Below are 11,379 nucleotides of genomic sequence, written 5' to 3'. Positions count from 1 at the left end.
GGGTTGTATAGTATCACAATGTCATGTAAGTAATTTGCAAAACGCCTAGCCTTTCTGTTTGGTTTATGGGAAAGGAGACTTGAGGATGAGAAATCAATTGCTTTCCCATTTTTGGTAAGTCCATGTATGAGAAATCGTTGCCTGGCCCATGGGAAAGTAGGGGGGAAGTGGAGCCATCCTCTCAATTTGGGTTTTGTTTTCCCTCATCATGGGTAGACCTGTCAATATTACACACGACCCGTTAACAAGACATAAATTCGCACGAAATTATCAGTATTTGAGTTGAGCTTAATGGGTTGAGTTGAAAATGGGTGAACTCGTTAGCCACCCATTAAGCTAACGGGTCGTGTCGGGTCAATTCGCGAATATTTACATCCACCCGTTAAGAAGGGTAATTTTGTAATTTTACAAAATGTTTTTAAAAAAAATATCTCAATTCCTAAAACCAAACATGTGTTTTTTTTTCTTCTATCATTTTTCATCTCTTCATCTCTTCCATTCTCTTTTTTAATATTATTTTTCCATCAACCCATTCTCTCTCCGTCACTCTCACTTTTTTTCTTCTTCTTTTCCCTTCTCTCCATCTCTCTTTTTTTTCTTTTCTTCCCTTTTCTTCTTCCTCTTTCCATCATTCTCTCTCTCTCCCCTTTTTTTATTCTACTCTTCTTTCCACTCAACAGACTCAACCCAGCCAAGAGAAGACTGTGGTGAAACGGAGACCTCCATCACGGTGACGTCACCTGAGATTTTAGATTTCATCATGTAGTTCCACATCTCTCTCGACCTAGACCTTTATCTCTCAGTCAATTTTGTTTATTCCTCTGTTTTTGCTGTTGTTGTTGGGTTTTAAGGTTGGATTGAGAGAGAGAGAGAGAGAGAGAGAGAGAGAGAGAGAGGACCAATTTTGTAAGACATCTGTGAGAGAGAAAAGTTTTTTGTTTGGGGGGGGGAGGGGAGACTGAAATGAAGAGGGAAAGAGGGAAGAGTTAGGGTTGGGGGTTTGGGGAAAGAAGAGTTAGCGTTGGGCGATAGTTTTTTTTTTTTTTCCTGTTTGTTCTTAACGGGTCGTGTGGGTTTTTTGCGAATTATAATGGGTCGTGTTTGGGTATGATATTTTTCACCCGTTAGGTTAATGGGTCGTGTCGTGTCAACCCGATAATTTAATGGGTTAACACGAACACGACCCGAAACTCGTTAAAACGACCCGTTTGACAGGTCTAATCATGGGAAAGTTTGGGAAAATGAGCCAATATTAAATAAACATTTTTCATAAGCATTTTGTCTCCATTAACAATTTAGAATTACAATATATCATTAAATGCATTCTTTTTTTATTTGATTTAATATGGGTATAATAGAAAATTTATATAAACTTTGTTTTTCATTCTTACTCAAAACAAACATGAGAAATGAAATGAAGTGATATCTCCCGGTTGCTTTTCCAGTATTACCAAACGTAGGAAATGAATCTTCTATTTCTCATCCCTTGGGACATGACATAGGAAATAATTTCCCCTCAAATTCGTTCCGTGAACCAAACGGGACCTAAAAGCATCAAGGCCACATTGGCAACTACTAGTTACACTGTCAACTCCATTTGTGTCCCTAACGTGCTTTGATTCCTTGACGCTATGTGCGCAACCAAGCAATCGGTGGTTTACAGTTTCCTTACTTCATTCAAAACCAATGGCTCAAGAACCCCATCTCAAGTCCTGAAGAAATACCAACACTCCAATTTCCCTGTCAATTGTGTAGTTTACGATTCGTTTTTGCCACGGGCCCTTGCCCTTAATGTGGCCAAGAGACACGGCATATATGGAGCTTCATTCTTTACCAATTCGGCCATGGTGTGCAGCATATCTTCCATTTGAGTTGGAAGACATGCCCTTGTTGGTTCCTGGCCTGCCTCCACTCAACTTTCCTGACCTGCCTACTTTTCTTAAGAAGCCAGATGGCCACCCAGCACTGAACCAGATCCTGATGCGGACGAGGCTGATTGGTTCTTTGTAAACACATTCGGGGTACTAGAACTCCAGGTATGACGAATGCTAATCTGGATTAATTTTATTTCTCGTCGAACGTCGAATAGTTTCACATGTTATATGTTGTCATACTATCAATCTTGGCATTAAACAATTACATATGCTGGACATTTGGCGTTTATCATTCCATTTTAACCCCTGCCTATGATATTCTTGCAAAACAAACTTCTTCCAAAGAGTTCAAATCTTGAATAAAAATTTCTTCCACTACATTTTAAAATTATATGACTATCAAAATTGTGACACAATAAGTTCGTAAAACACTCCTAATGATCCAACAAGAAGACGTATTGGGAGGGTCAAAAATGAAGCAATAACGGGTAACAACAAATTAGTTCTTGAATCTGATGCTCCTGCTGATTCCTGCATTGATTCCAGAGGTCTCCCCGCCATAGGGACCAATAGGCTTCTTGACTTCTCTTACCTGTCCTTTTCTACGCTCTTGTGCTTTCTGGTGCTTCAACTGCGCAGAGAGATAGAGAGAGAATTGAGTTAACAGAAAACACTTAGTAGCCTGCAACATCAAATGTGCTAACTATTTGATCAAAATACCTTGTACTTCTTTCTTGGATTCTTGATCAGCTTCTTGCGAGCACGAGTAAGTCCTCTGTTCTTCTCCATCTGGAGTAAATTTGGAGGAAGAGAAAATAATATGGTGAGACAAGAAATAATGGTAAATCTTAAATAACCGATCATACGAGCAAAGTTGAAATTGGCTCATATTTACCTGATAAGTAATGTGGCGTTTCCCATCGACAGATTCAGTTTCGACCAAAGATGGAACTGTAGAGGACCTGCAGACGCAAAGAAACTTTAGCAAAAACAAATTACCAACTTGAAATCAACAACCACTATTTAAACGCAAACACAAATTACATCATTTCATGACAGTGGGATGATGTAAACTAAAAAATGTAGCAATTAACTACAAGGCAAAAAACACCTTGAATAAATCTGAGCTTTGGCAGCAAGTTTTGCAGCTCGTTTTTCTTTCACTTGTTCGTAAAATTCATCTTCTGAATCTCCAGTTCCACTATCATCCATCTCAACATCTCCATCATCCGAAATAGTGCCATTTTCATCTCCAGCATCACCATCAGACTTGATTCCAGCTCCTGCCAGTACTCGGAGCTCATGCTTTCTCCGCCTCTCCCCAATATCATCTCTCTGAGGTAAATCATCATCACCTGAGACAACCTTCTCATAAAGATAAAAAAAAAAGCATCAAAAAGTTATTATTATTATTATTTTTCATAATCATAACTTGACGTTTGTAACCAACATCAGGATTATGTATTCTTCTTTGGTTAAACAAAAAGATAAGGAAAAATAGGAACCATGCCAGGTTATCCTGAATCCTGATTATATGTTAATATGTTGACACAAAACAACTAGACAACTAATGTTTGGATTGCATTCTCCACAAAACTGCAACACTAATATAGCAAAACAATATCCAGATGTAAATAAAGTTAGGGGATAGATATGCAAAGACTTTTATCCTATTTGAATCTACCAAGAAAAATGAGGAGCACAATGATTAGCGATGAATCTCATAAATCTCACTAAGGCTCGTAAACTCAGAAAGCAGTTAAAAAACAAGAATTGATTAGGAAGACAGTAGTATTGAAGTTCATACCTTGGACTTATTTGGATTAGCACCAACAAGTTGGGAGAGCTTACTTGCACGCCCATTGGTCAATCCATGGATGGCGCCTTCAGCATTTACAGCATCATCATCAAAATCATCATATGATTCAAGCTTCCTGTTTAATTCAAACTTTAGTTGAATTAGTCTTCACAGCATAGGTACAAGCATATTTAAAAAATATATAAGAGCATGTTGATACCCATTCAATGGCTTTAGAAGTTTCCGGGGTTTATCAGTTTTTGGAGTGATGGAACTGAAGACACCCTTCTGCTTCAACTTTTCCTCAAGGGCAGCTCTTACTTTCAACATTTCCATGCTCTGTACACCAACTTCATCATTCTGCCACATACTAAAAAGTCAGCATAAGACAAATTGATAATCTTCATATAGCCACAAAGAAAAAAGAAAAAAGAAAACTTAGGAAAGAGCACAGAAACTGAAACTGGTTAACAGATCTGCCATGTATGATTTACCTGACATTTGCGCTTTCCCACCTTGTTCTGATTATCCTTCAGAGACTCCACCTTTTCCAACACAGCAATGTCATGTGGCTGCAGTGAATTAACGTATGAATCACACAAGAGATCATTACTAAATAATTATATATTGTATATTGCTGAAAGACAAGAAGATTAAAGCAGTAACTACCGCAGCTGCTTCTTCTGCCTCAACAAAGGCAGGTGGGGGACTGTAACCCTCAGCAAGAGAACCAGATGCTTCAGTAGCAGTCACTTTACCCGACTTCACTACTGCTTCTATCCCATTATATTTGTTGAGAATTTCCTCAAAGTCAGATGGTAGATTCCCATCAAGTTGCTTCATCTGTTAAGTGAAACCCACATTAGCCCCTATCTTACTGGAGAACCGAAACAGCAGTGTACACTTCACATAAACCACTTTTGTAATTATGCTTGTGCTTAATCAAGAGCAACAGGAAAAGCAGAACCTATATTCATAGGTAATATATTAAACTGATCTACAGGGCCCATTTTGGGATAAGCTGACGTTTGACCCAAGGGTTGTCATTTTCATATTGCCGCACATCAGTTCCAATTATAACGACCACCAACTCAGTTGTAACATTCATCCTGATCACAAATGTGGCCTTTCTTTTTGCAAATTCAATAAAAGGTAGTTCCATCAAATCGAACAAAAAATATACGTGAAGATAGCAATTAGACAATCATTGATTAACTCGTACATCAGCTTAAGAGAGCAATTACCAGAAAGGTTTAGGCATTCATGTATCATAAGTTATACCCATCTATTCAAAGAGGCAGTGAACTTAATATTGCAGTTATGAACCATATTAGTGATATGTCCATTGATCTCTGAAGGCTTTTGACTTTTATGTATGAAGAAACACTTTTAACTCATGCATCACAACTATGTACTAACAACTAACAAGTGGTTTCTGCCGTGATACTTAAAATTTCAGTGTGCTATAGGTAAACCAACAGAAACAGCATGACCAAAAGAAAAAGACCAATCAGAAACAGACAAATCCAACTACTCATGTGCAGAGTATGGTCAAGAGAAGAGTTGTTTAGAATCCAGAGAAGGGACAAAACTACCCACAATATATTCCTCCAAGATTAATTACATACAACTTATTCGCGGATCATGCATATTCCATCCTTTGGAAAGAAACATATAAAAAAATAGTAGTTGAGAGATTGAGCCAAAAGCACGCTGTATTATATGCACATATAAGATGTATGCACTTTTATTTTAATTGATACCTTAATTTCAAAAAGAAAACCATAAACAATAATTAGATTTGTATTTTTCTTTTGGTCTGAAATAAATAGATCTGTATAAGGCCAGCAAGTACAAGATGCTTTTTAAATTTAGCAAAGAAAACATGCTCACTCAGGAGGAAAAGCAAGAGGGCAAGGGGGGTGGTGTCTTAAAGAGAAAAAGAAGACCTTATCCAACAAACTCTTGATCTCTATTAGGCGAGCAAGAACAGGATGATCACGAACTTGTTGGCCTTCGGACTTGAGAAGAAGGTAGAACGTTATGGCTTGACAATAGGCCAGCAGAAGAAGCTGCTTTACCTCTAAATAGCGCATCCCTCCTTCCAACATGACCTCCCCATTTTTAACCTTCATAACAAGAAAACATCAATAATGCTTGACACCAAGTTATCAACCAAATTTAGCATAACAGAAGATAAATAAAAATGATAAAAGAGGGAAAGGGCTCCATTGTTACAGGTAATCATATTATATCAAACAATAAGAAGAAACCTAAAGTTACCCAGCATTCTGCTATCCAAATATTAAATATTAAAACCATAACAACACATGTACAAGCCAAAGGACTTCTAAGTGATCCGACTGTGTATTCTTGAAGTCTTTATTGATTCATCATATATGCAAAAAATACCCAAACCGGACCATTTTATTAAAATTAGTATTTCTTTGAAAGCACTGTGGGTCGTCTATTTATTTCATCACAATTTGATGTTTTTTACAATTTGGCTAAATTTTTTTCAAAGATGATCCATGAATGAAGACTTGAAAAATCAAAGATTCGGATTGTTAAAATACAATGCGGAGGCCCCACCCTCTGCATTGTATTTTAAGAAACCAAACCTTTTGGGATCCAAGTCTTTATTCACAGATCCCCTTTGAAATGAAATTGACAAAATTAAGACATCTCATGATGATGAAATAAATAGACGAGAATGGTACTTTGAAATGAACATGAAAATGACTATCATTTCATCAAATGGTTAAATATTTTCCAATTTGGGTATTTTTTGCAGAACTGATCAATGAACGAAGACTTGAAGAATAGACAGTCGGATCATTCAAACCAAAAAGGGTAATAACAACGAGAAGAATGATACATTTAAACCAAAAATTGATTTGTCCATGTATCCAAACCAGATTCAAAAGATTATCCTGAAAAATTTCCTCATTACTCTTCCTAACAAACCCTCCATGCCAAGATGCCAACAGAGAGAAAAGCGATTCCAGTAACTCAGAGTTCTACCACGAAAAGCATGAAATAAAAGGCGAAAGAATAAAAGGAGTTATACCTTGCTTAAAAGTGGATTAACTCTGCTTTGAAGCTCTTCAAGTGCATCATTCAGCTCTGACAACAACCCAATTAATTCTGGAGCGGAACTGTAGGGACAAATGATTAATTAAGGAGGCCAAAGTACCCTACAGTAAAACTAAAATAAATACCCAAAAAAAAAAAATCATGTGTGGATTTGCGATTAGCAACACAATAAGGCAATGAATTGAGCTTAACAACATTTTTAAAGCAGCAGAATACCACATTGCACAGAGAAATCACACTTCTCTCAGCAACCAAACAAAAAAAATATAATATGGAAGTGTCAAATATAAGCAAATATCATCGTACAAAACCTATATAAAAACCTTGATGCCTTCTCCCTGAAGACAACAATTGGCACTTCAACCTATTCCTCAATTTCTAAAACAATATTGTTCCTATTATAACCTATACTATCATGCCACCCCCATTTTATTGACATTTATTTTCTTTCTTTGTTGACATTTATTCTCTTTCTTTGTTGACATTGTAACAATAACAATTGCTGACGAGAACCGCATACAAGAGAAAATAGACAAGGAAGACAAAATAACAAAAATAGAGATCTTTAAATCAATACAATTTTTTTATAAAAAAGATCTTAATATAAAAGAAAATATAAGATAAGCATAGTAAAAAAAATTCAGATGCAGTTTTAGTAGTGGATGTGCACCTCATATTAATAGTGGATGTGCTTCCAAATTGCCCCAACTAATACTTCAAAACCTCATTTAATATATGGTAGAAGTAGTTAAAAAAAACATTAAAATAGATTATTATGACTCCATCCTCAAGTTCCGATTGATAAAACAGAAAAAAGAAGGGAAGAAACATCCTTGATTTCTTTAACGTTCTGTTCAAGCCCAACATGAATTTCTGGTCCTAGGGCGTTTCAACAAATAGCAAATACAATTCATTAAAAAAAATTCCAAACCCATTGGAGGAAGGAAACCTCCATCCCTCCTCGTGAGATGCAGACGACAGTCAATATGTGGTGATTTAAATTAATGATTAGGAAGCAAAGGAGCCTGAACACACAAGATGCATCGATCTACTGAGCAAGTCAAGTTTTGATTCCCTCAGCATCTAGAGCCAAGGAATTCTTGAGTTGTTAGATTTGTTGGGAAACTTTTCAGGTTTGATGAGAATGAGTGACTAAACAAATAATAGACCCATATACCAAACTAGATAGAGAGAAATCACGTACAATATATATATTTTTTTAATGTCTATGAAAAACCTTACCTATATAAAACATCCATTTTCTCCTCCTTTGACAAAGAATTCAAGTCTTTCTTCACCTCCTCATAAGCTGTACCCATGTCATCTGAAACTTCAATTCCCATTGGAGACTTCTTTGTACTTTTTCCCTTACGTGAAATTTCCTGCAGGAATGAAATAATTTGATGATACGCCATTTGTAAGAACATTTACATCATAATCCCCCGCCTTTGAACAGAAACTCGTAAATAATTAAGTTCACCATCACTTCCCATCACAAGGAGAGACTAAAAAAAAAACTGAAGACCCAACAAAACCAAAGAAACAACCGTATCTGCAAACCCCACCTCAAAAGTTAATTCGGCATCACTCTCATTTTGACAAATATCCTCAAGGCCAAAGTCTTCCCACATTGCTGATTTTGCCCTTTCTCTTTGCAGCCTCAGCACTTCTGCCTCTTCCTCTTTCGCAGACTCATCGCCACTTGATTGTTGCTTCATCAATCAAAAATAAAATCTAATTTAAATAAAACCCTAAATCTTATTAATATATGTACACAGGAATCCAGTTATGCACATTCGATTGAATTTGAATGGGGAATGAACAAGCATCACTGGAAAATGGTCAGCAGTAAATTTGTAATAAAATAAACATGAATAGAAGTAGGTAAGCAGACAGATATGCACAGATATATATATATATATATATATATATGGAGAGAGGGAGACGGGCAGGCAGATAGACATTTAGAACTTAAAGAGCATGCCCTCACCTCAAAATCACGATTATCAGCATCATAATATTGCTGCTTCCTTCCTCCCCATACAGGGTTTTGATCTTCCTCATCCTCTTCATCATCATCATGCATTTCATCCTCAACTCCACCAAACTTTGCCGTTAAAAACTTTTGCTGCCTAACAACTGCAGGCAATACATAAATAAGAAACAAGTTATGTAAACTCTAAACCAGGTATATAACTTGTAAGAGGAGTTGTTGGAAGTAATTACAGAAATATAACGATTTTTTCACCTAAAACACAAAAAGTGTGCAGGTATTATAATGGAGTTTTTTTTTTTTTTTTTGGTCTGATATTATAATGGAGTTGAACCAAGGGATTTTGTACAAATGATGAAGACAGAGTCATCCATACAATGAACATAGAGCAAAGAGCAAATAATGTGAATTTCATTATATCAACCCTATCAAAGTGGTGACATAACGAAGTTCACAAAATTTCAACACACCGCTAACGCACAACAATATTAAGAACTTGTAACGTGCCTCTAAAAGGTCAAACAATCTATAGAATCGAATAATAAAAGGACACGTTTCTATTCTAACAATTCAAGAAAACTTGATTTCTTTTACGCTTGACAACTTGAAGTCGAATTGTCAAGGAACCACTGAGCTACACTTATAGTAGGTCAACAAGGAACTATGGCATAAAAACATACAACCAAATGACATTTTTATTTTAATGAGAAATCAAAAGATCTTAAACCATCTTCCTTACTTTTTGCAGCAAATCCAGTATCATGGGTGTCATCATCATCGCCATCATTAATATTCTGTAAACAGTATTAGCAATACTAAATTAAAATCTGAAAATACAAATATCAATAATTACTTTGAAATAAGGAGATGAAAATGAAGTTCAGAAGTTGATATCCCAATTCTATTCATAAAACTCACTGAAAATACAAAAACAAACACTATCAAAAGCATCACAGAGTTGTATCAATCTCTGTAATAGGTCCACAGAAACTATTAAAACTTGATGAAAGGGAAAATAATAAAAAAGAAAACCTCAAAGTCAAAGACAGGTTGCTCGTTATCTTCATCGGAATCCTCAGCCTCTTCATTAATGTCCAGAGGAACAACATCTCTTTGTTTGTGAACTGCAACCAAAGAATTCGCAAAATCAATCACTTACTTTTCCAAATAAGAATATGCACAAGAAACGATTTTAAAATATAATTACGTTAAAGGGAAAGCGAACATTGAACACATCACTTTCTCTCTCCAAATTACACAGGGTGACTACAGTAAACATATAAGAATGTCCAAAAATAATTTTCAGAAAACCAACTCCGTGATCAAATAGGTACTGAACAAACACCAACTCAACTATCAGTACCAGAAAATAAATTTGACCACAAAAAAGTACAATAAACAAAATCATAGAATTAATCAACATACATGCATCAATTTCGTCGTCCATGTCATCTTCAATGACACCATTTTCATCACGGAGCTTTATCTTATTAGGCTTTCCATCGACTTTCTTCTGACTCTTTCCTCTCTTGCCCATTTTCTTGCAACCTTCAAATAAGATATACAATCAAAGCATGAAGGTAATTAGTTGTAGGTGTTAGGTTTCCTTCTGCTAACTTGGAAAACAATGACAGTAGTAAAATTAATAGATAGAAAAATATGAACATGGGGGTGTTTGATTCACACCCAAAACTATTTTGAAAACAATTCGTCCAAATAAAGTGTGAAAAGATTTTTTCTACAATCCAATCCAAATTGATTAGAATTGGTACTTTGATATTTACTAAGAGTCACTGAAGGGAAAAGAAAAAAAAAAACTCAGATCACCCCATGTAAGAACAATACTGTCCATAGTTGCCTAATTCGCTCACCCCCTACGAATTTCGATCTGGATCAAAGGTAACCAATCGCGGTGCGGTATCGATCTGGAACGAAAGATAGAACAGTACCTGATAGACGACGTCGCTGCTACAGAACAGTACCTGACCGCCGACAGCAGACGAGCAATCGAGGGCACGTGAGGGAGAGTGCTATAGCGAATGAGCCCTTTTGGACGAATGGATTCGATGTGATAAATGGATAGGGCTTTCTGGACGAATGGATTCGAAGAGCAGTTCAAGCGGACAGCCCTGCCCAGGCAAAAGGCCCCCTGGTCTCCCAAAATCAGCTCCAGCGGTGACATTCAGCCCAGGCAAGAGCTGGAGTCCATCAAGCGCGGGCAAGGCCCAAGGCAAGATAGCCCAAGCTGCTGTATGAGAGCACTGACGTCAAAGAAAAAAAATTTAATCGAAAAAAATGTTGAAAAATTACCAAAAAATTCAGAATTTTTTTTTACATACCTAGCAAATTTTTATTTATTAATCTCATACATATAAATAAAATTAATCCCATATGAATAGTAATTGCTCTTAAGTTGCCACAACAATAGGTGGAAAAGTACAAAAAAAAATTGCTTATACTATTTACATGAACAGTAACCACCTTTACTTGCCCTTGCCTTTTGCCATGATAAATGGGTGAAAATGCTCTAAGGAGGAATGTACTAGAAAATATAATAAAAGTATTGCTTTTGGTTTCAAGAATTCAGTCCCGTTCTCCTATACCCTATGGTCTAAGGA

General features: G+C 36.3%; 1 protein-coding gene across 3 annotated transcripts; it reads right to left on the bottom strand.

The window, feature by feature from the left end:
* Nucleotides 1-2,229: 2,229 nt before the first annotated feature.
* EMB2777 (Sas10/U3 ribonucleoprotein (Utp) family protein) lies at nucleotides 2,230-10,866 on the bottom strand. Of its 3 annotated transcripts, none has more exons than XM_088246791.1 (17): nucleotides 10,711-10,866; nucleotides 10,187-10,309; nucleotides 9,794-9,885; nucleotides 9,501-9,555; nucleotides 8,759-8,907; nucleotides 8,334-8,480; nucleotides 8,011-8,150; nucleotides 6,743-6,830; nucleotides 5,622-5,801; nucleotides 4,342-4,515; nucleotides 4,167-4,244; nucleotides 3,893-4,032; nucleotides 3,682-3,808; nucleotides 2,986-3,239; nucleotides 2,770-2,836; nucleotides 2,595-2,663; nucleotides 2,230-2,505 (listed from the first exon to the last, which is right to left on the bottom strand). In XM_088246791.1, the coding sequence occupies exons 2-17, from the start codon at nucleotides 10,296-10,298 to the stop codon at nucleotides 2,374-2,376; spliced, it is 2,004 nt and encodes a 667-aa protein (XP_088102917.1). In that variant the 5' UTR covers nucleotides 10,299-10,309; nucleotides 10,711-10,866; the 3' UTR covers nucleotides 2,230-2,373. The 3 variants fall into 3 exon arrangements, with proteins under 3 accessions (XP_088102917.1, XP_088102918.1, XP_088102916.1); XM_088246792.1 differs by having other exon boundaries at nucleotides 10,633-10,784; XM_088246790.1 differs by lacking the exon at nucleotides 10,711-10,866 and adding an exon at nucleotides 10,589-10,612.
* Nucleotides 10,867-11,379: the final 513 nt, after the last annotated feature.

Source organism: Prunus avium, chromosome 1 (genome assembly GCF_965620075.1).
Source record: "Prunus avium chromosome 1, drPruAviu1.hap1.1, whole genome shotgun sequence".
NCBI classification, from domain to species: Eukaryota; Viridiplantae; Streptophyta; class Magnoliopsida; order Rosales; family Rosaceae; genus Prunus; species Prunus avium.
The sequence above is the reverse complement of the archived record's forward strand: the minus strand, read 5'-3'. Positions and strand labels throughout refer to the sequence as shown.

Coding starts and splice junctions, on each gene's coding strand:
- EMB2777 (XM_088246791.1), bottom strand. CDS start 10,298: ATGGGCAAGAGAGGAAAGAGTCAGAAGAAAGTCGATGGAAAGCCTAAT. Junction 8,908..9,500: donor TACTGGATTTGCTGCAAAAA/GTAAGGAAGATG, acceptor TATTGCCTGCAG/TTGTTAGGCAGCAAAAGTTT. Junction 4,245..4,341: donor AGGCAGAAGAAGCAGCTGCG/GTAGTTACTGCT, acceptor AATTCACTGCAG/CCACATGACATTGCTGTGTT.